Source organism: Mya arenaria, chromosome 7, assembly GCF_026914265.1.
Source record: "Mya arenaria isolate MELC-2E11 chromosome 7, ASM2691426v1".
Classification (NCBI taxonomy): domain Eukaryota; kingdom Metazoa; phylum Mollusca; class Bivalvia; order Myida; family Myidae; genus Mya; species Mya arenaria.
The window spans coordinates 18,824,781-18,849,705 of NC_069128.1; the positions used below are offsets into that span (position 1 = coordinate 18,824,781).

General features: G+C 38.4%; 2 protein-coding genes across 2 annotated transcripts; one reads left to right on the forward strand and one right to left on the reverse strand.

The window, feature by feature from the left end:
- Positions 1-263: 263 nt before the first annotated feature.
- Positions 264-5,588, reverse strand: LOC128241614 (complement C1q-like protein 3). Its single transcript, XM_052958627.1, has 6 exons — positions 5,487-5,588; positions 4,632-4,717; positions 3,763-3,888; positions 3,044-3,129; positions 1,627-1,744; positions 264-483 (listed from the first exon to the last, which is right to left on the reverse strand). Exons 2-6 carry the CDS (start codon positions 4,714-4,716, stop codon positions 353-355), a joined length of 546 nt encoding a protein of 181 aa, XP_052814587.1. The 5' UTR covers position 4,717; positions 5,487-5,588; the 3' UTR covers positions 264-352.
- Positions 5,589-5,722: 134 nt separating this feature from the next.
- LOC128240984 (uncharacterized) lies at positions 5,723-24,343 on the forward strand. The gene is made up of 11 exons (XM_052957971.1): positions 5,723-5,741; positions 5,880-5,937; positions 7,539-7,711; positions 12,251-12,397; positions 15,789-15,921; positions 17,959-18,237; positions 20,148-20,219; positions 20,331-20,378; positions 21,762-21,946; positions 22,809-22,955; positions 24,123-24,343. Exons 2-11 carry the CDS (start codon positions 5,898-5,900, stop codon positions 24,252-24,254), a joined length of 1,356 nt encoding a protein of 451 aa, XP_052813931.1. The 5' UTR covers positions 5,723-5,741; positions 5,880-5,897; the 3' UTR covers positions 24,255-24,343.
- Positions 24,344-24,925: the final 582 nt, after the last annotated feature.

Here is a 24,925-nt window from a genome sequence, read left to right on the forward strand (position 1 = left end):
GACAAATGTTGTTGTCTTTTCTGAAAGTAAATGTAGGAACACACCTAAATTTTATTACAATAAACACTAGATATTGTCGAAAGTTACAGCTACGATGGATTTTGTTTCTGATATAATGACAAATTTATCAAAGCAAAAACACGTTTGTGCGACCAAGGTAGCAAAACCATGCACTGTATTCTTATATATTTCAAGAATATACACAATATATATTTTCCGAGCTGTTCAATTTATTGCCAAATGTTTAAATAAGAACACACATGTTCGATCAAGTATATTCTTTATTCAATACTTTTCAAATACGTAAAATTTGACGTCACTTCCGTTTTCGCCTTTCGGCTGTTCCCGGTTATTATCGGCCGCCTACGTGATCATGTCCTTGACCGAGAGGAATAAGAATAAATCCAGAGAAAGTGGCATAGACTTCGTCCGTCAGTCCGTATAGATTGCTGGAGCCATGCGCTTGTACGGAAACACGGTCATCTGAAGAAAGACGAGACAAATATGTGTTATTTTTTGTAAATCTCGGATTAACGCATAGAACGGTCATCGTGTACTGTCACCGTAAAAATAGATGTAACACTGGAATATTGAAGTATGGAGTAATACACAGCAAATCATTATCAGAATAGCTTAGGGACAACATGTGTTGAAGCATTTCAGTTGAAAAGTTGTCCTATAAACCAACGAACAACCTATATGTTAGGCCAAAATAATTAAAAAAAATCTGGCTCCGGAGACCCCGCGACGACCCAAAAAATTAAAGACCGACCTTATTTTCGTCTTTATTTATTGTTTCAAGCGAAACCATTTGATACAGAGGATGACAAAGGGTTCATTATACATGATAGTATTCGTAGTTGTCTAATAGTTACGTAGAACAAGAAGTGTCAAATGAAAACGTAATGCATGCATGAAGCAAAGACGCATAAACGAAATAATTTTACTGGTACATTGTACATTCTACAAAAAATAATCCAACCAACCAAACGTGACTCTTTCAGGCATGTCACAGGAACTAGTTCTATTTTTTTGTTCTTATATATCTGAAAAGAATCATTGAATCTGGTAATGATATTCCGGTGATGACAGCGTTATATTAGTATTTACAAATCTGTTTGACCTATTTGCACCGATACCTGGCCCCAATATCAAAAACATTCTTAATAGTCAAACCAGAATTTCAATGTCGAATACGACATATCTTTTTGCCTTATAGCATTTTCTCAACTACATGTTTTCCTCAAGACTTAGTTTTCTTTGAAAAACAGTGAAAACTCGCTTTGTATAAGTTATCGGGTTATCGGGAAAAAACTTCGAGATAACGGGCAATCGATATAACCGAAATACGTAAAACGACACCGAAAAAAGTAAAAAGACATAACCAGAACATCGAGATAACAGAGGTCGATATAGCGAGCTTCGACTGTACATGTATCAACAAAATGATTAAATCGACACATTCTATGAGCTCATAGATTATTTTTTTAAATAAACACATACAAGACTTTGAACCACACTATGCTTTTACATGCATGAGGTAAAATAAAATGAAATTGATATAGGGATTTGACTTGAGGAGTATTTTTGTGGTATTGGGGCAGATGATACTTCAGTTACACCCACTTTCAGCCAGCTGTAGCAGCATGGCGTTGCTGGCGGCGGCCCAGTCGTTGTTGTTGTGAGCATATCCGGTGATCTGGTACTCGTCGTTCTTGTACAGGTCCAACCACAGAGTACCTGCCTAGAACAGAGGAAACAATTGTATGAGTTAGACACGTCTGCTACAAACACACATCAGACAGGTCCAACAACAGAGTACCTGCCTAGAACAGAGGAAACAATTGTATGTGTTAGTCACTCCTGTTACACGCACGCATCAGACAGGTCCAACAACAGAGTACCTGCCTAGAACAGAGGAAACAATTGTATGTGTTAGTCACTCCTGTTACACGCACGCATCAGACAGGTCCAACAACATAGTACCTGCCTAGAACAGAGAAAACAATTGTATGTGTTAGTCACTCCTGTTACACGCACGCATCAGACAGGTCCAACAACAGAGTACCTGCCTAGAACAGAGGAAACAATTGTATGTGTTAGTCACTCCTGTTACACGCACACATTAGACATGTCCAACAACAGAGTACCTGCTTAGAACAGAGGAAACAATTGTATGTGTTAGTCACTCCTGTGTCACGCAAACATCAGACAGGTCCAACAACAAAGTACCTGCCTAGAACAGAGGAAACAATTGTATGTGTTAAACACGCCTGCTAAACGCACACACCAGTCAGGTCCAACCACAGAGTACCTGCCTAGAACAGAGGAAACAATTGTATGCTTTAGACACGCCTGTTAGACGCACGCATAAGACATGTCCAACAACAGAGTACCTGACTAGAACAGAGGAAACAATTGTATGAGTTAAACACGCCTGCTACACGCACACATCAGACAGGTCCAACCACAGAGTACCTACCTGGAATAGAGGAAACAATTATATGTGTTACACTTCTGCTAGACGCACACATCAGACAGGTCCAACCACAGAGTACCTACCTGGAATAGAGGAAACAATTACATGTGTTACACTTCTGCTAGACGCACACATCAGACAGGTCCAACCACAGAGTACCTACCTGGAATAGAGGAAACAATTATATGTGTTACACTCCTGCTTAACGCACACATCAGACAGGTCCAATCACAGAGAATCAGCCTAGAACAGAGAAAAATACAAAACAGTACACTGTAATTAGTGAATACACCCCTGCTGCACGTAACACAACGACAGGGAACCCGCACAGAACAAAAACAAGAACAATTGCATGGGCTATACCACCTGCTGCACCAAACAGGTCTATTCACAGGGTGCCTGCCTATAAGAGACGAAACAATAAGTATGTATAAAAATCGAACAAACAGAGGAAAAAATTGTATGTTTGACACTCCTGCTAAAGTCTGATTTGTTTGAATGTGAGTAAGGAAAAGCATAAACAACAAGATTAGAATAGAAAAAGAAAAAGAACAATAACGTTACCGATTCTGAGAGTCCGTGGTAAATGAAGACGTAGACGCCATCATGGTTGCATGTGAACACGCCCGTGCTCGGGTCATAGCCGTTGCCTGCAATGGACATTATAGGAAAAGACAATGAGTACATTTCGTGAACACATCCGTGCTCGGGTCATAGCCGTTGCCTGCAATGGACATTATAGGAATGGACAATGTGTACATTTGTGAACACACCCGTGCTCGGGTCAAAGCCGTTGCCTGCAATGGACATTATAGGAATAGTCTATGTGTACATTTCGTGAAACAGACGTTGTTAGGTTCGTCAACGTACAGCACTTCCTGAAATCCACGCTACAGAAATCATTCACGCCTGTAATAGACGTTACATAGACTGCCGATCAACATTTTATGAAATATAAGTAGAAAGTTGTAAAGAAATCGTACATGTGCTTGTTGTCTGACGTATATGTTACACAAATGGTCGCTTGCCGTATTGCACGAGATACATATTCAAGTACTTTTTCCTGAAATACACCTAATCGTCTATTAAAATATGTAAAGAAAATGGCTACATGCAAAAGCTCCACAATGAGGTTGAAAGTGTCCACAAAACCATGCATTTTTAACTTCAAGCAAACTTTCAAAACAGGTTTCTAAACCGACGAAAGCATTGAAACCAAAACTGAAACTTGTTTGATATCAACAAAAACGCCTTTAAAATATGAAAAAAAGAAGAAGTTTTACCTGAGTTTATGAACACTTTGTCGAACTGGACGTTGGATTTGTCAGTGATGTTGTGTTGCATCGTGGTAAGACCTGCTGAGAACGCGGCGAACGGGACCTCGTGCCGCTTCACCATCCCGGGGACCACTGCACGAGAAAATGTGCGCGTATTACGATTGCTTTACTCTCCTTAAGTCATCATTCGAAGCACAATGTTGCCTTCCGACGGAGCATTTATGACGTAATTTATCACGTGGTCTGCACACACTGTTAACCATGTTTAAGGACCAAAAAGAATAAAACCCATTATTTTTTACTGAAAGTTTTTCTAGTCTAAACCTAGATTTGATATATTTTATAAACAGTCGAACCTCGATGGCTCGAACTCCAAGGGACCGGCGAAAATACCTTTAGCCTCGAAAAATTCGAACCAAGCGGGATTGTTGATCTGCAATTCGAGGAATTCGAGCCAGGCGAGTTCGAGCCAACGCGATTCGACTGTAGTTATAACAGTATGTATATTTTTTCAGCTGAAAGCGGATATAAATTACAAAAAACAGATTGTTTGTTATATGTTCTGGAAAATATTTTTTTCTGCACATCAAAATAATATGGTGTCAAAAAAAAACAAGCCTAATTCACAAATTGATGTGTCGGATGCATTGAATGGTTGTACATGTGACGAAATTTGGTTCGATTAAGTGGTATCCAGTCCTTCCATTGTGGGAAATAAACCAAGGTGGCTTCAAATTTACCCCCGGTGTGTTTTATGGACGTCTATGAGGTTTGTTATATAAAAAAATTATGGGTCTCAAAAGACCTTTAAAAGTACATGTCTTACTTTAGAAATGTATATGCGTAAGTAGCAAATAGGTAAATGAATTACGTACCAAGATTTCCGAACTTCATGAAGTTTGCAGCGGAAGGGACGGCGCAGACAGCCATCAGCGCGGGAAGGAGAATCATAGACCGCATACTACAATAGACAAAGGAGTGTGTGTCATATAGCATGCATTACACAATGCAGCACGCCTGTACGGTGTCCCTCGGCCCGGTTTCATGAAATGGAGACCGGAAGTGGCGCCATAGATGACCTCCTGCGCTGTTATAAAACAACTGGAACTGAAACGTCATGTTACATTAAAAGCAAGATCAAGCGTTTCAATGCTTTTGGTGTCTAAGCTTTAATAAGCGTAGACCGGAAATGGTTGCTAAGGCGGCCATCGGCTTATAGTAAGCGTATATCCGGAAATGGTGGCTAAGGCGGCCATTGCCACCGGAAGTAAGAACAGCTACTCCGTCCTGAATGGACTATTTCTAGAAATGATGCTCGAGTGCAGATCGCTTGCAAGGCTGGTAACAGACTATATTGTTTAGGTTTAGCAGAATTGTACACCTTGGGCGTAGCTAGATCAAGGTCATTGTGCCAAACTGGCCCCACAGAGTGGTCTAAAGCCGAGGTATCTGCTACACCGGAGGAGGAAATTGACATTTAATTAGTTTAATGTTAGGAGCGCTTTAAGGCATACACCTAAAACAAACCCACACAAATTTAGAAAATGAATGCAAGCCTGGGCATCAACTACCTGCAGACGGCAAGCTCCATTTACTATACCCATACTGGGCCACCGAAACACACACAGAACAAACATATAAGAATTTGCCCAGCGCGTACCTGGAAAAAAGAGTTCCTAAATTTCGAATTTGACGGGAATTTTATCAGATATTAAAACAAAATAACTCACATTATTCTCTTGTGTTCCTTCGAAACTGGATAAGTACAAAGTCGCAAAACTGCACTAGAGTCCTATCTGTAATCTTCAATTATCAACGTAAGTGATGGAAGCGAAAATGAACTATCTGCTTCTTGTTTTAATGTCTCTTAAAACTTTTCCGCTTTTACCCCTCAAAGTGCTTATCTTTCGTTGAGACAATCTAAGACTTTGGTGCCCTACTTTGTATACTGCGAAATTTAAGTACAGTTTGATTTCCAATCCGTGGTAAGTTCATTTTCAATTCTTAAAACTAAGTACGTATACTATTTATCGGTATTGTTTGGTAAAACGGTATATTCATTTCATCTGGTTTAGTAGACACTTGTATAAAAGGGATAAAAAGGCGTTTCCTTATTATTTCAGGGACAACTTAACTACAACATGATTTGGCTGTTACTGTCCGCTGCCGTTGTGTCACTGGGTATGTTGCATTTTCTTTGACCATTACCATTATTAAGTACCCCTAACCTTGACCCGAACATAATGCATCGACCCCTAAAACCGCTCACCTGTGCTCATCAAACATTTTTTACGGCGTTGGTGTAACACCCCAACCCTCTCCATCCCCCTGTCCCATGCGCCATTACGTCATACCCAAAAAGAGATTTTAGCTAATTTCAAAGCATGGGCACTACAAACCTATAAACCGCGAACCAAATACTTGAGTAATGAATCCCCGTACCAAACAGGGGCTGGGGCTGTGGTGGGGGAGGGGGTAGGCGGTATGGAGGGCTTTGAAAGAGTGTGCATGCAATGGAAGTAACTCGCAAACCGAGTTGGTGATTGGAGTCGACCAAATATGTTTTGACAATAATATGAACGTTAAAAATATCACTGTTTGCAAACAACTAATGCACCAGTCAGTTGTAACCACGGTCTTGAAATGAGCCATTTTTCTCGAGAAGGTCTGATAACCAGTGATATAAGACTGCTGACAAAAAATCAGATCGCAGTTTTTCATATTTACAGTCGAAAAATATATGTTTTATGGTTAAAAGCGTTAGTAAAGCTTTAAGAAAAATGAGTTTATCAGCATAATACATCGTGTGTTTTTTCATCAGTCTTATATCACTGGTTTTCAGACATTCACCCCCTCCCCATAAGTTTACTTTTTATTTCAATACAGTAGAAAAAGAGTAATAAAATGCACCATTTTGGACTTAAAATCGATAAAAAAATCTGAGGAGTATCCCCCCATGCAACACTTTAAACCAAACAAATCTTACTTCAAATCCTCGATACGCCTCTGCTTAGTTTATTTGCAAACAATTGTATTGCAATAATGAAACTAACAAACAATAGCTGCTAAATGCATAAGGACGTAGCTCAGTACAAAACTAAACCGTCTTCTAGTTATCTTGTACCATAATGGAGAGATCTTTTTTATTTAGTTTACGTGTGCATTAATGTTCCTATTGCATGGTAAGCAGTAGCGCCGTGCAATATGTATCGTAGTGGTAACACATAACAACGCTAATCACATCTTAACACGCTACATTATAGCATGATAAGCTTGACAATGTGGTACCAATCAGTTACAGCACTCTCGTTCAACGTGATTTAATTTCAACCTTCGCGCTTCTCGCTCATTGTGTAGGTTTTCAAAAACAAGGATTCAGTAACAATTATGCACCAGTCAATTGTAACCACGCCCCCCCCCCCACGGTCCGGGGGTATACCGGGGATAGCCGGGGAATGGGCCGTGTTTTTACCTTCCAGGTGGCCCCGCAGTGCCGGGTGAATGCGGTTGTTTTGTCATCGCGCCAAATATATATGGGGAATGGGCCTTAGCTAAGGTCCCTGGGTGCGGGGGCATTTTGCGGGGGTTTCACCAGCAGTTCGTCCCCGAAGGGCTGGGATTTTGTCCGGGCTTGGCTGGACCGAAAGTCAAAGTCCCCGCTATTCCTCGGACCTGGGGGCGTGGTTACAATTGACTGGTGAATTACTCATTCATATTGGAAACCTTATCAGGACCATTGTTTCTCTTGCTCTTCGGCTAAAATCCTTTCCCCATTTTGACAGGAAGCTGCCAGGATGTACAGGAAGTAGCGTTCACCGCCGCCCTCACGCAACACCTCAACCTGACGAACGCCGAGAAGGTCAAATACGACACCGTTTTCACGAACGCTGGTGCCGGCTTTGATAGCAGTACCGGCGTCTTCAATTGTCCTACTTCCGGAATCTACGTCTTCCAGGTAACGATTAAAACATTCACTTAATTAAGGTATACGACGTACAATAATTTAAAATGTCGATGCCTTATGGCCGGGTTTAAGGTAAGCCATCCATCATTCGGATACACAAATGTGTTAGTTCATTTTAGATGTTATCATTGAACTTATTCCTATATTTTATTCACATTGACTGTCATTGATATTATTTTTGTACGGGTTACATTTTAATTGCACCATAATGACGCTTCTTTTATGATATAATATATTAAAGGTAGGTAAAAATAGTATTTTTGTCATCTAATGATGGATTGCTCACCTTAATGTGTAGATGAAGGATCTCATGGCTGGTAGAATACCTTAAAGCAACACTGACGTTATGACACTGGTAGAACACCTTATAGTAACACTATCGTTATGACAGAGCCTCGTGATTGATAGAACACCTTAAAGTAACACTGGCGTTATGACATAGTCTCGTGATTGATAGAACACCTTAAAGTAACACTGGCGTTATGACATAGTCTAGTGATTGATAGAACACCTTAAAGTAACACTGTCGTTATGACAGAGTCTCGTGATTGATAGAACACCTTAAAGTAACACTGTCGTTATGACAGAGTCTCGTGATTGATAGAACACCTTAAAGTAACACTGTCGTTATGACATAGCCTCGTGATTGATAGAACACCTTAAAGTAACACTGTCGTTATGACATAGTCTCGTGATTGATAGAACACCTTAAAGTAACACTGGCGTTATGACAGAGTCTCGTGATTGATAGAACACCTTAAAGTAACACTGTCGTTATTGCAGAGTCTCGTGATTGATAGAACACCTTAAAGTAACACTGGCGTTATGACAGAGCCTCCTGATTGATAGAACACCTTAAAGTAATACTGTCGTTATGACATAGTCTCGTGATTGATAGAACACCTTAAAGTAACACTGTCGTTATGGCAGAGTCTCGTGATTGATAGAACACCTTAAAGTAACACTGTCGTTATGACAGAGTCTCGTGATTGATAGAACACCTTAAAGTAACACTGTCGTTATGACATAGTTTCGTGATTGAAAAGACACCTTAAAGTAACACTGGCGTTATGACATAGTCTCGTGATTGATAGAACACCTTTAAGTAACACTGTCGTTATGGCAGAGTCTCGTGATTGATAGAACACCTTAAAGTAACACTGTCGTTATGACAGAGCCTCCTGATTGATAGAACACCTTAAAGTGACACTTGCGTTATGACATAGTTTCGTGATTGAAAAGACCCCTTAAAATAACACTGGCGTTATAACATAGTCTCGTGACTGGTAGAACACATTATAGAAACACTGGCGTTATTACGGAGTCTCGTGACTGGTAGAACACATTATAGAAACACTGGCGTTATTACGGAGTCTCGTGACTGGTAGAACACATTATAGAAACACTGGCGTTATGACGGAGTCTCGTGACTGGTAGAACACATTATAGAAACACTGGCGTTATGACGGAGTCTCGTGACTGGTAAAACACCTTAAAGTAACACTGGCGTTATGACGGAGTCTCGTGACTGGTAAAACACCTTAAAGTAACACTGTCGCTATGACGGAGTCTCGTGACTGGTAAAACACCTCAAAGTAACACTGTCGCTATGACGGAGTCTCGTGACTGGTTAAACACCTTAAAGTAACACTGTCGCTATGACGGAGTTTCGTGACTGGTTAAACACCTTAAAGTAACACTGTCGCTATGACGGAGTCTCGTGACTGGTTAAACACCTTAAAGTGACACTGTCGCTATGACGGAGTCTCGTGACTGGTTAAACACCTTAAAGTGACACTGTCGCTATGACGGAGTCTCGTGACTGGTTAAACACCTTAAGGTGACACTGTCGCTATGACGGAGTCTCGTGACTGGTTAAACACCTTAAGGTAACACTGTCGCTATGACGGAGTCTCGTGACTGGTTAAACACCTTAAAGTAACACTGTCGCTATGACGGAGTCTCGTGACTGGTTAAACACCTTAAAGTGACACTGTCGCTATGACGGAGTCTCGTGACTGGTTAAACACCTTAAAGTGACACTGTCGCTATGACGGAGTCTCGTGACTGGTAAAACACCTTAAAGTAAAACTGTCGCTATGACGGAGTCTCGTGACTGGTTAAAGTAACACTGTCGCTATGACGGAGTCTCGTGACTGGTTAAACACCTTAAAGTGACACTGTCGCTATGACGGAGTCTCGTGACTGGTTAAACACCTTAAAGTGACACTGTCGCTATGACGGAGTCTCGTGACTGGTAAAACACCTTAAAGTAAAACTGTCGTTATGACGGAGTCTCGTGACTGGTCGAACACCTTCAACTTAAAGTGTCGTTTTGACAGAATCCCATGACTGTTGAAACACTTAAAAGTTACACTGGCGTTATGACATATTTTCATGAATGGTGAAACACCTTAATGTTACATTGCATCGTGATATAGGGTCATGATTGGTAAAACACCTTAATGTACTTTTTGTCGTTATGACAGAGTCTCGTGATCACTAAGTCTTGTGGCCGAGTTCTAACACAGCCTTTAGCTCACACGTTTTGTTTCCTGATATCATAGTAATGCTAAAGGTATTATTCTGTCATTAATTAAATCTTAATTAAATCGTCAGAGTCAATCTTTAGCTGTGCTTACCCGTTTTGTAAGTTCAATGAAAATCCTTGAAATATATCTGTACAAAGGACTAAAAAAAATGTTTGGTTAGGGTTACATCCTTTTCAAAAGTAAGTAGGGAAGGTAGGCTTTTTATCCATTTTTATTAGGTTTTATATAAGAATGCTATTTTCATCATTGGAGAATGGTGTTACAGTAAAAGTGTTAAATGGTGTTTAAGTAATCTTCTGTTTAAAGCATTCAAGGTTTAAAACTACATAAGGAAAAGCACACTTTTTTCAAACTGACTATAAAAACGGTAGGGTCGGCGCCCATTTCGTAACTAGGGTTGGGAACCGGCACCAAATGTTGTTTTTTTAGGCCTTAGTAGGTTAGTGTCGACATTGTTCTGATTCTAACGTACTGTGTAACCTAATTTCTCTTTGAACTGTTTCCATCTCCATCTATACAAAACGCAAATGGGTTGGAAAAAACGAGTACAGCATTATAATCGCCTTCCCGATTAGTGAATATAATTAATTAATAATTGGCGCATAACAAATACAAGAATGAGGTAAAGAACATTGATTATTGGAAGTAAGGGTTGAAAAGGAATAAGACGTAAAAGAATAGAGATATTGTATCTCACGACCACTAAACGCCAGCTCCACCTAACCAAGGTTCGAAGAAAATGAGCTGTCGAAACATCCGTGGTGCGGCTGTGCCTTGTGTTTACTTCTTCACACGCGAATAAGATTTCAAAATATGCACAAGTTCGATTCGGGAGAAAAACTCCTGGCACAACAGTTCGCACAATATTGAAACGAAATCGTGGTCAGCCTGCAGTAAAAGCGTTCTTACACGGTAGCACTTTCCCCGATTTTCGAAATGTGACCGTTCAATAAAATAATCAGATAAAATATAAATCATACTCACGCGTGTAGAAGCAAACACAGCGAACAACTGCACCACGGAAGTGTCGACAGTTCATTTTCTTTAACTACCGTTTAGTGGTGGAACTGGCTGTTAGTGGCCATTGCTACAAAAGGGTTTCACAGTCTTGTGGCGTTTTTGTTGATACCAAACTAGTTTTAGCATTAGTTTCATGGGTATCGGCGGTTTGAAAACCTGTATCGAAGTTTGTTTGAAGAAACAAATGCATGGCTTTCTGTACAGCTTCAAGAACACGATTGGACTTCTGCAAGTAGCCATTATTTCTGAAATTCCTCAAAGCAATGTTGCCGCAGATAATCATTTGCCTGTTTTGACTAAATATGGAGTATCAAAACACGTATTGGATTACTGTCCGCCATGTTGATTTTTATCAAAGTGAACTAGATTTTGGATGGAACGATCCGACGAAATCGAGATTTTCGATACTTTCAAAAACGGTTTTGGATTCTGTAAAACAGGCGATAAAACTGGTTTTCATTTTATCTGAAACTGTCCTAGGAGTCGACATTGTAAAAGATACTTGCTAGAAACTAAAACCGTATTTGCAATTATTATTCAAAATCAATACATACCTTGTATAACAAATTTACATTTTCAGTGATAAACTTTTAACTACTTCCTTAATAATGCATTTATGGAAAATTATTAATTACTAATAACAAGATTGTAACCATGTATTTAATAGCTGAAAACGCGAAAACATTAAATGATTGGTGAGTGCTTAAATATTTACTTTATCAAAGGGGTCAGGGATCAGGCATTTCGAGACTTTCTGACTTTGTTAAACTGCAGTAATTCAAACTTATTTTATGCTTGATAGTTGGTAGGAGTGACCCCTTTGATAAGTCTGAAGAAAAAATAAATATTTTAGGTTAAACGTCACTAAATTTTGTTAAGGTAAAAAACAGCAAAGCAGGAGTTTATTCCCATTAAATCACTGTGGGTAAAAGGGCCCTGTTTGATATTTATATTACAGTTCCACACACTAGCCCGTATGAGCAAATCCGCTTGGTTGGAACTCTACCACAACACCTTGTACATTGCCTCAGTGTACGGTCACACATCGGGCGACTATGCCATGGCCGGTAACTCTGTAATCCTGGAAGTCAACAAGGGCGATCAGGTATGACGCGCACGCGTAAAGTTGTTCGGGTATAAAAATGTATTATTTGACCGCGCATGCGTAGGAGAAAGGTAGCCAAAAGATTGAGAGTTAATATTTTGACTGTTGGAGTGGGGCAATATTTCGATATGTTAAAACGAGGAAACAGTTAGATGTATTTAAAATGATGTTTTAAGAGTGCGATTTGCCTAATAAGAAGTTATATTTATGCTATTCAGAGACATTTATTTGATATATACGCAATATGATTCAGGTATAATTAAGACAATAAAACAACGAGCATTAATTTAACACGAAGTTAACTGTTTTATTCGTTATTTTTTTGCATAAACTTAAAATTAAGAATAACGTTAACATTGATATATTATTCCGCGAATCGCTACGTCGGTACATTGTGCCTTAGTTTGACCTGTAGAAGGGGTGAGTGTTAAAATTTAAAGCATTTAAGAAATATATTAAAGCTGCACTCTCACAGAATAACCATTTTTACAACTTTTTTATTTTTGTATTGGAAATTGCATGTTTTTGTTTAAATATATGCAAACCAATGACATAAGATAGCTGACAAAAATTAGATCGTAGTTTTTCTTATTTCCGTTCGAAAATAAATGTTTTATGTCTTAAACCGTCACTAACGGTTTTAAGAAAAATGCATAAAACATCAATTTGTGAACTTTATAGATATAAAAATCTGCGATCTAATTTTTTGTCAGGAGTCTTATATAACTGGTTCCAACAGATTTTCGCAAAAATGGATTTGTTCCAAGACAAAAAAAAAATAAAAAAAAGTTGTCAAAACGTCCAATCTGTGAGAGTGCAGCTTTAAAGTGGTGTGTAACCTTCAGGTATATGTGCGGGCCGTACACTCAAGCTACGGTGCCGGAACGGAAATGTACGGCCTTCCGGACGAGATCTACTCAACTTTCAGCGGATACATTCTCGTTCCGACGGCCTCTGAACTGACCGGCATCGTTGGCCGATAGGCATTCTGGCCGTGTTCAAATTGTATATAGTCATAATAAACAGTTTGTCGCACGTATTTTAAGTTGTGTTATATTGAAAGTAACTATGAAGAAATTTGTGAACTAAGTATAATTGTAATTTGCATAAAGGTCTTAAAAGGCTTCGCTCATGTTTTTGGAAAATGCACTTTTTTATATGACGAAATGAAGTGTGGCAAATCATTAGGAGTGTTAAAACTAAGATACCAAAAGCTGGAACACTGCTTTTTGCTCAAATATCGTCTTTGAAGACGACACTTTTCATCTGCGCTAATAACGGCTTTGTGCATTTCGTTGTTGCATGATTTTTCGTTTATCACGTGATGTTATCAATGTATCGTTAAAAGGTCAAAATATCCAAAATATAGGTTGATAAGGGTTGATGAAAAAAAATACTTTTTTTTTTTGATGCATTATAATCTTTTACCCATTTGACTTTAAATGATCATTACAAAGAAAGCATATGATTTGTAAACCGATAAAAAATAGACGTTATAAATAAGGTATTTCAATTAATAGCTTCGTAGCCACAAATTCCCCAGTTAAAAGGGCGCTAAAATAAGGCTGATTATCTCGGTTACCTATCGTGTGGTTTTTTCCTACACAACCATTTGTATTTTTATATCTTGGAATGAGATTTTTTTGCGTAAATATCTGCAAATCAGTGATAAAAGACTTCTGACAAAAGATCAGAACGCAGATTTTCAAATTTCCGTTCGAAAATTAATGTTTTATGGCTAAAAGCGTTACTAGCGGTTTAAGAAAAATGCACAAAACATCATATTTTTGAACTTCTATATAAAAATCTGCGTTCTAGTTTTTTGTCGGCAGTCTTAGACTGGTTTACATGCATTTTCGCATAAAATGGCTCGTTCCAAGACAATTTTTTTTTAAAGTTGTCAAAACGTTCAATCTGTGAGAGTACAGCTTTATACCAAATTGCACTTTTCAACTCATTATTGGTATACTAGCACTATTTTCCAACACTAAGAATCATGTTATAGAACGTTCATTTTCTGGACTGGTGCTATTGCCTTTCCTAAAATGAAAAAAAACAACACTAAAAATAAAGTTATAATCTTCGTTTGGTATGTTCTTGTGTCGTCGATAACGGTACCAACTTCTGCAATCTTCCTCACCATAGATCTAGGTCAAAGTATATCTCCGCCGCCTAGGACGTCGTGAGAATTTCGGCTGAAACACCGGCTTTAGCATATCCCTTCGTTTTAAAAGATAGCACCGCAATGAGACTCGGGTTTTGCAATTTCTTATCAAAAGCCGCCGTGTTCATTCCAGTGTGTACCAAATCTATCCTCCCTTATCAATAACAGCAGTTAAGGGCTTGTTTCGAACGCGAAGTTCAGAAATGAAGTATAAATATAGTTGAAGATAGTGTATAAAAACAATATCGATACATGTATTTTTTTATAAGCATACACGGTTGGAACTGTTCAAATCATGCCAGTAGCACGTCATGTTGCGTGTTCTTTACAAAATATTGCAAATTAAGCGACGATAACTTTTAATTGAGCTTATTTAATAGCGCCTAATAGGTTTCACTTAGCGTTTGTATGGATTTATATTTAACAACATGGTCTCTGCGTTAAAAAATGAAATGTAAGTGCCCTCGCACAAATTAAACGGTGTTTCGTGTCATTATGTGCTAATGCTCCATGTAAATAGCCAATTTGAGTTAAGAAAGCAAATTCGAACATTCGTAATAGAAAAAATTCTTACGCATAATTTAAATTACTGAAATTGAAGTATAGCTTGAACCGTCTGCGACAAAAAAGTATATTTTTTTCCTAAACAACAACAACAATAACAACAACAACAACAAAAACAACTACAGCAACAACAACAGCAATTAGATGAAAGCAAAATACAACAAACAGTGCATGGGGTCTGACATTGTAACATTTTCTTGGCCTCTCAGTAAGGAATACTTGCACATGTATGTGTAAATTAACTGGATAAATTGAAGTGTTGTTTTTTAAACGGCTTGTCCTCACTTTAAGGTCCACGTGTGTAACGTCATAAAACTGTCGATAAATCGATTTATCTTCGGACTACTTGATTTATTTCGGGTTAACGTCCGCCACATGTGTAACATAAAACTGTCGATTAGTCGATTAATTTTGAGACTTCTTGATTGATTTCGGTTTTACGACCACACGTGTAACATGATAAAACTGTCGATAAATCGATTAATCTTGGGACTACTTGATTGATTTCAGGTTTACGCAAGGTTTTTATCCACATTAAGGCTATTCAACGGAGTTGTTCGGACTGACGGGCGTTTACTTACAAAATTCTTTTCCAAAAACGTATATGGCTTAATTGTTGTGCCGATTAATCAATTAATATCAGACCGTTTTGATTGATTTTAGGTGTACGTGAAGGCTGTTCACCCCGATTACGGCTATCCAACTGAGTTGTACGGACAGCAGGACGACGTGTACAGTACATTCACAGGATATCTTCTGGCGCCCCTCATCAACGACGCCCCAGTTGTCGGGAAATAACTTCCGCTAATGGTTTAGCATATCTGTGTGAAATGTTATTGATTATAAAAAGGCAAATAAACCTTGATGAGTCTTTTATATTATAGTTTTGTAGTATTATACTTGTGGTATACAGTGTATTGCTTTTTTAGATAACTGCTAGTTGAATGTTAGTAAAATTAAACTTTAACGTATTCGAGGATGCATATGTTTACATGGATTGTATTCAATTTTTGTCTTAATCGGATCTAAGAATGATATAGCTAATCGGATTGCGTGACATTATTTATAGACCTATAGATGCAGTAAATCATTTTAGCACCTTTCAATGGTTGCCCCAATTTGAACTCAATGGAAGTCTATCAGAATATACATGTATACATCTTGTGATTATGTAAAATATATAAGATAAACCAACTATGTAGTATGTCAGGTATAAAGGCTAGGTCACTGGGTCAAATGTTTGAAAGACATTAGTAACATGCATGGGCCTCGTTTTCTGCCAACTTTGTCTAACATTTGGTTGGTGAATTTGTCTCTATTAAATCTTGGTTCGTTTTGATCATGCGTGTACAATGAGATCTTGTAAAAAGTAGTTCACCAGGCCAAATGTTTATTTAACCCCGACCGCTCTGTATTAAGAGACCAACTTCTTCAAACCAATCCTAATTGACCATTGGTTTCATTATGAAATACAAAGATTTACAATTGGCAATTTAATTTTATACAACAATAAACTAGCAGGTTGGAATTGTAAGTAAAATCCTGTGGCCGTATTCATAAAGCATCTTAAGTCGTCACCTAACTTAAGTCGATTTCTTAACATTTTCATAGTCAAATTGAAAGAAATGTATAAGTGCTTTTAACATTTATGTATGCTTTTTTCAATAAGGTCAATAAGAATAATGTATTTTGAAAATTCCTTATATTTAAATTCATATGACCAAACAGATACTAAAATAAGGACAGTGACTTACGTTCGGAAATGACTTAAAACTTGTTATGAATACCCCCCCCCCCCCCCCCCACACACACACACACTGATTATAGGCAATAGTCAGTGAAAACTAAGTAACAGTGTGTGTATACCACGTGATAAATTACGTCATTTATGCTACGTCGGAAGGCAACATTTTGCTTAAATGGAAACTCAAAACAAAGATAACTTTTCTTTTTCTTATCCATTTTAAATGAAACAAAGGGCAGTCTATGCCGCTTAAAGAGCCCTGCCTTCGTTTTATTTCCGGAGTTTGATTGGGTGATTACTTTCTTCAAACACTTCGACAAACCTTGCATCAAAACAGCCGCCTGATAGAGCACCGTCAAAACAGTTTTATATTTTATTATAGTTACAGTTCCCCCATCATTATCTATAAGCCTGGGAATATTTTTGTCTTTTCGGTAATTGATGAGGGTGGTGGTGGGGGGCATAGGACAACACACCCTGCCACTGTGACAGCAGGGTGCCAAATTTCATGTGCATTATTTAATGGCTTTTTCCATTAAGGGCTGTCAAAAGGCACTGCACCAGTTACGTGCTGATTGATCATCGATGCTAAACAGACACATTTAATGTTTTTTTTTCGAAAAAGAGCTAGTGTCTATTGCACCTGGACTTCCTTGTATCCCACCACTGTCTCTTCCGCGTGCTGTCCCTTCAACAAAAACAAAAAGGACCCCGTTGGAAATAAGTGCTTGCACTTTCATGGGTTATCCTTGACCGCAAAATACATTCACAAGAGACCAATCAACAGCCGTGTGTAATGTGTGTCAAGATTGACGCCCAATTTCCATTCCTTAAATGAAAGGCCTTTCGGCAATTGCGGTAATCATCCGATGAACGCAACATCTTCGGATATGCTCGGATCGCGTATAGATATATACATGTACATAGAACAGTGTTTATCTTGTTATTGTTTAATTTGTGTCAGCGGAACACAAAACACTTAAGTCAACATGTTTAAAAGTGTTAATTTATGATTTGTTATAATATTGTTGTCACTTACGCAATATCATTTATGTAAAAAAAGCAATATGGCCCCCTGGTGCACCCCAGATGTGATGGGGAGCATCTCAGATCTCAATATGGCCACCTGGTGCACCCCAGATGTGATGGGGAGTATCTCAGATCTCAATATGGACACCTGGTGCACCCCAGATGTGATGGGGAGTATCTCAGATCTCAATATGGACACCTGGTGCACCCCAGATGTGATGGGGAGTATCTCAGATCTCAATATGGACCCCTGGTGCACCCCAGATGTGATGGAGAGTATCTCAGATCTCAATATGGCCCCCTGGTGCACCCCAGATGTGATGGGGAGTATCTCAGATTGTAATTTTCCAACTTTTACAATTTGTGTCCTGTTTTCAAGATATGATTTAAACAATTTTAATGTACAACTTGAAAAATGGTACAACTTTAATTTGTGGAGAAGTATTTCGTGATCTACAAGATCAATGGCCTTTCTTAAATCTAAATCCCACCAATTTGCAAATGGGTGAGAAAGAATTACTTAAAGGTTTTCTCAAAATTTTATGAAATAAAGTATTAACAATTCAGGAATTAAATAATGAACTATAAGTGTAAATATGATTAATGCATTGCGTGGTTGATGTAATTTTGGGAGAAAATCGGCCTCCGCACACTTTAACCAGCCCAACTGCGTTCATACCCGATAATGACATCAACCACGCAATTCATTCCTTAATTGTCGAGCTGGCACCATATTGGCAATTGAACTGTCAATAAGTAAATGTCGTACTTGCACGACATTTATAAATAAATGTCTAATGTCGTATGTCCAATGTCATCCTGAAAACGTTATTTTTCGGATTGGATCTCAATACAATTTTAGTAGTTTATTTTAATGTCTTTATAATATTTGAAACAATGAGCTCATTGGTGATTTTACATGCACGAGAAAGTGTCATTGGTGGTGTTCTAACCCAGGACCTCCATGGCGAAAGGCCGATATATTTACTACAAGACTACCTTACCCTATCACTGTTGTTTTTGCTTCTCTGAAATTCAGCAGCGCACTTTAATCAGTGTGTATTTCAACTAGACAGCATTTTAACTAGAACGCATTTTAACTAGAGTGCATTTGGATTAGAGTGTATTTTAACTAGAGAGCCTGTTTAGTAGACTGTATTTTGACTAGAAAGCATTTTAACTAGAGTGTATTTTGATTAGAGTGTATTTTAACTAGAGTGCATTTTGACTACAGTATATTTTAACTAGAGTGTATTTTGACTAGAGTGTATTTTGAGTAGAGTGCATTTTGACAAGAGTGTATTTTAACTAGAGTGTATTTTAACTTGAGTGTATGAGTGTATTTTAACTAGAGTGCATTCTGACTAGAGTGTATGTTGACTAGAGTGTATTTTAACTAGAGTATATTTTGACTAGAATGTATTTTAACAAGAGTGCATTTTGACTAGAGTGTATGTTGACTAGAGTGTATTTTAACTACAGTGCATTCTGACTAGAGTGTATGTTGACTAGAGTGTATTTTAACTAGAGTATATTTTGACTAGAATGTATTTTAACAAGAGTGCATTTTGACTAGAGTGTATGTTGACTAGAGTGTATTTTAACTAGAGTACATTTTGACTAGATTGTATTTTAACTAGAGGGCATTTTGACTAGAGTGTATTTTAACTAGAGTGTATTTTAACTAGAGTGTATTTTAACTAGAGTACATTTTGACTAGATTGTATTTTAACTAGAGGGCATTTTGACTAGAGTGTATGTTGACTAGAGTGTATATAAACTAGAGTACATTTTGACTAGAGTGTATTTTAACTAGAGTGCATTTTGACTAGAGTGTATTTTAAGTAGAGTGTATTCATCACGAACATAATTTGCTCCGCCATTTACTCGCGGTTCAGACTTTCAGACAAATATATTTACACTTTGTGGGGTTTTGTATATGCGCATTCGCACTTCGTTCTAATGTCTGATATTCTAACTGAGACACGCCTGGGAGACGCACACTAGCATGAGTAAACGAGGAGGAGAAGAAGACGAGTCAAGTTGAAGCAATGTTCGACCATATTTGTTTATCAAACGTTAGTGATTTGTACATAATATTGGCTCTTAATTGTAGCTTTAAAAAATATCGACAAATCTCGATATTGTTAACATATATGAACGATTACAAGCAATCGACTCATCCGGAAGTCCCCCTGTTTGTGGATTGGAGCGCGATTCCTAGGCGTGAGAGATTGAGAGACTATGAGTTTATTATTATCTCAACAATGCTTATCTTCGTCGCGACCTACAGAGCTATCTAGTACAGCTTTCATCAAACGGTAAGTAGTTTACAATAAAATAAAATTATTTTAAGCGTTTGAAATTAAAGTACATGCAAGGTTTAAACATCTTGAAATAAAATTATTTCAAAATCAATTCGTCTTTTTCAGAAAACGCAATGATCTGCCTTTTGTTGACAGCTTCTCTCCTGGGCTTTGGTGAGTAACACTACTTGTTTTTATTTGTTGAACATTCATTATTCTAGTTTTTGAATGACGTATATAGCATGAACTTATGCACGACAGCGTCCATGCCTGCACAGCGTCTATCGTGCCAGGACAAGGCGTCCCAGACACCTGCTTGTGCTTGAACCCACGATCTAATGGGCGAAATACCACAGTCTATGCTGAGTAATAGTTAAATGACATGACGAAAATTATAAATTAATACGAATGGGCGAAGCGAAGCGACCTTCTTAATCTTTAAGATATTACTTCACGTCATCTAACTGACTTAGAATACAACCTCAATGCCTGACGCATTGCCAACGAAAATGCTGACGCAATGAGTATGTATCGAATGAGTGGCAGTGGGCGGACTTTTAAACACCCGCGAATTATGAACTATAATTCTTAATGAACTAAACTTTTGCCTATCTGCAATATTATTAACTGAAAATATAGGTTGCATTCTAAAAAAACTCTGCTGTCCCCTCTTTATGATGAGAATGTTAATACTTGTAGAAACCAATACTGATGCCGTTGGGAGAGGCTAGGGGTGGAGTTCAATATTGGTCTTAATTGGGTATTAGAATAGTGTAGCTAATCGGATTGCGTGATATAAATACCGGACCTTAAAGGTGAAAGAAGTCAATGATGTATGACCATAAGATTGACAAAAGTTGTATAGTGAATACCACCCTAGGATCCGTGGTCTAATGCTAACACACTTGACTGTCAATCCATGGGTCGCAGGTTCGATTCTCCGCCGCACCACTGAACAAATACTAATCGTCTTTCGGGAGGGACATTAATTGGGGGTCCCGTGTGACAGTGCTCTACACTGATGCACGTTAAAGAACCAGGGTAGCTCTAACCAGGGTTACATTATGTTTGTACACTAAACTCCAAAAACGAAAATGATTATCAAATTTTACCGAAGCACTCGCCGAATGCGCAAGGCCCGCGAGCGAGTATAAATAAGCTTACAACCCCACCCACCCTAGGATAACGCGTCCATGCTGGGGGTATTGTCGTCAATATTAAAACATGTGGTTGTTGACCTTATTTCTAGCGGCAATACAGGAACAAGGCGGAAAGGCGGTTGATAATGCTACCTATCCATCAGCCATGACCTTACAGAAGAGCCGACAAGCATGCTTCAACGCTTAAAACGTTGTATACAACCACATTTATATTAAGGCTTTTATGTTTCAAGTTTCAGGTTTAATTAACAGAATATCCAGAATGCCATGGCACATGTGGACAAAGACATACATGTAAATAAGTGTTACAGTTGAATCAATGAATATACTCATACAAATTGAATAACCAAAGTCAATACCGGAAATATTCTTACTTCATTTCTTCCCTTATCTCTAGCTGCGGCCCAAGGCCAGGGCAATGATCCGGACGCTGTTGCGTTTTCTGCCGGCCTCACCCACAACCAGACAATCCACCACGCTGTAAACGTCGTATACGACCGCGTCTACGTGAACGTCGGTAACGGATACAACAGCTCTAGCGGCGTCTTTACTGCTCCGACCAGGGGGTACTACGTATTCCAGGTATCTTGTTTTGAAACCCTTAATTGTTAACGCATACCACGTTATTTTATAAGTTACGGGGTTAGTGCTGACCCCCTTAACGTAAATATCACGTCGTCCTGTTTACATTGGTCTTTTAAGGTGAAATATTTTAGTTGTTAATCGGAATTGGAAAAAAAAATGGAGCGAGTTAGGTGGGTGGGTGAATTTATTTAAATTCGCACTCGGGCAACACCAATTCGTTGTGCGGCGGTGAACCTGTGACCCCCCAGATTGCCGTCAACTTCATTCAACATTTCAGTTTGTCTCACTGGCTAAGATTTCAATTCAACAGTTTAGTTCCACTCACTGACACACATTTCGAGGAAGAACTTCATTTCGACTCACCAACACACAAGTTCTATGGTAATATTCAATGTTCAAGATTCATGTATAAATGGTAAAACAACCCCATTCACCTTATAGGTTGGTCATTATAGTGTTTAACAATACAAACCGATATTGACATGAAATAATTACCTAGTTCTTTTATTGAGTTCCCCCACTTATGCACCAGTCAATTGGAACCGCGCAACCCCCCCCCCCCCACACAGGGGGCATTTGGTTTATTGTAAGGTTTTCATAATTTCATTTCCATTGCTGGCACACAGATCAGAGTCACTCTTTTAGTTTTGCTCAACATCTTAGCAATATTCTATGATGGCTTTTTCCTGCCATACAAATAAACAACACTGTCCTCCACTTAAGTTCACTTCATCGGTTCATTTATATTCAATGTTCATTCATTTACTCTAAAATTTCAGTTCCGGGGAATTCGCAAACTCATAAATACGGAACACTTTGTATTTCAATTTTTGACTAACAGTTCAGTTCAAAATTTCAGTTCCACGCACTGACCCATCTGGACAAGTCTTCCTGGCTCACCCTGAACAAGAACGACAACTATCTTGTCTCCATCTACGGCCACACCGCCGCTGATTACGCCTCTGGAGGAAACTCCGTTGTCCTCCTCCTCATCAAGAATGATAAGGTGCGTTTTAAGTTCACGAAATCTCAAATTTTAGGATCCTTACTTATCATATACCCATCATAAATCCAAACGCTATACATCAGTGTGTGTGTACCACGTGAAAAATTTGCGTCATATATGCTACATCGGAATGCAACATTTTGCTAAAAATGACGACTTAACCCCATGATTACTTTTCTTTTTCTTCACCATTTTAAATGAAATAAAGGGCAGTCTATGCCGCTTAAAGAGCCCCACCTTCGTTTCATTACCAGAATTTGATAAGGTGATTAGTTTACTCAAACATTTCGACAAACCTGTTTCCAAACTAATGTTTTAACAGTGCTCAATCAGGCGGCGGTTTTGTGAAAAGGTTTGTCGAAGTGTTTTCAGAAACTAATCTATCAATCAAACTCTGGTAAAAGACCGAAGGCAGGGCTCTGTTAGTGGCGTACACTGCGCTGTTTTATTCAAAATGTTTAAGTTATCTTAGTTTAAAGTCTTAAATCAAGAGCAAAATATTGCATTCCGACGAAGCATTCATGACGCAATTTATCACGTGGTATAAACACACTGTACATATCGCAAAAAAGGTATTCCGTATTTTACTCCAATGCAGTATTTACAGCCGTATTCCACTCTGCTGACGACACGTCACAAGTATCATTGCGCGTTTTTTAAATGACCTCAGTAAACAAACTAGTGCGTCATTAAAATGACATCTATTCTGTCAACCTATCTGTCTTTCAGTGATTTTAACCAGTAATGTATATTATAAGGTTATTACTTATGCCTTTTAATCCGTATGCCATATTCTACTCTCGTGGATTTTGGCAGACTTTGATTATCCTCGTCTAGCGCCTGGTGAAATCCAAATCTGAAAATCCACTCGCGTCGAATTCAGCCTCCCGGATCAAAGCGGTTGTTCGTGTATTACCGGTGTTCGTCTTCAACTGGTGTTCTTGTATCATCGAAGTTCGTGTATTACCGGTGCTTGTATATTACCAGTTTTCGAGTATTACCGGTGTTTTTGTATTACCGGTGTTCTTGTATTACCGGTGTTCGTATATGTCACCACCATTTATGTATGACCGGTGAACGTGTATTACCGGAAGTACGTGTCTTATTCCGGTATGGACGTGTGAAACCGGTGTCAATACTTGTATAACAGCTGTAGGTTTTTTACAGGTGTTTGTCCAGGCAGTAGACGAGCAGTATGGTGATGCCACAGATCTGTATGGCGAGGTTGACGAGGTTTACTCCACCTTTAGCGGCTATCTGATCGCCAAAGTATACCAGGAGCCGGCTGTGGTGGGATAAAGTTGGGCACTGGCTGATATGACCGGGCGTTAATGCGGAGATAATTAGTAAACTTAGGTGTTTGATAAGTAAATAAAAGTGACATTGAATTGTTATTGTTGACTTTTATAAGCCCCAAAATTAATACGTATATGTAAATGAAATTTCCGTCATGTGTGGTTGATAACCCAGGGGCCGTATTACAGAGGCATCTTAAGAATTTTTTAACATATTTTAACTTAAGTGTAAAACTTAGAATTGATTTATTTCTTTAAAAACCTTGGGAGTTTTCATTTTCTTAAAAATGAGTGTGCATATTTTAATTAAAGAATGTACAATAAGCATTACACTTTCTTTAAATGAAATAAATCAGTTAAGGAAATTGTTGAATTTAAGGAAAATGTAAATTTTTCACTTAGATGCTTCTGTAATATGGTCCCAGGGGCTGTCAGTGTGCCCGTTTGTGTCTATTAAATGCTTGTTTAGTGAACAACATCGATCGAATGGTATTGTTTACATGCATTTGGTGCCTATTGAATAATGAAAGAGAAAGTAACTGCGAGCCCATTAGATTCTAAAATGTCCACAGGCGTTCATGAAGAGGAACATTCGGAGCTCCTCGGCCATTTTTATCGAAAACAACCTGGGACGTATGCCAGTACATCAGTAGAAGTAGTTCGTATTTTCTTAGT

Bases quoted from the DNA above. Each gene is read 5' to 3' on its own strand.
- LOC128241614 (XM_052958627.1), bottom strand. From the start codon at position 4,716: ATGCGGTCTATGATTCTCCTTCCCGCGCTGATGGCTGTCTGCGCCGTC. The intron at 1,745-3,043 runs GTAACGTTATTG...CCTCTGTTCTAG, and splicing joins ACCACGGACTCTCAGAATCG to GCAGGTACTCTGTGGTTGGA. The intron at 484-1,626 runs GTGGGTGTAACT...GTCTTTCTTCAG, and splicing joins GCTGCTACAGCTGGCTGAAA to ATGACCGTGTTTCCGTACAA.
- LOC128240984 (XM_052957971.1), top strand. From the start codon at position 5,898: ATGATTTGGCTGTTACTGTCCGCTGCCGTTGTGTCACTGG. The intron at 12,398-15,788 runs GTATGACGCGCA...GATTGATTTTAG, and splicing joins AAGTCAACAAGGGCGATCAG to GTGTACGTGAAGGCTGTTCA. The intron at 15,922-17,958 runs AACTTCCGCTAA...GGTGCACCCCAG, and splicing joins CGCCCCAGTTGTCGGGAAAT to ATGTGATGGGGAGCATCTCA.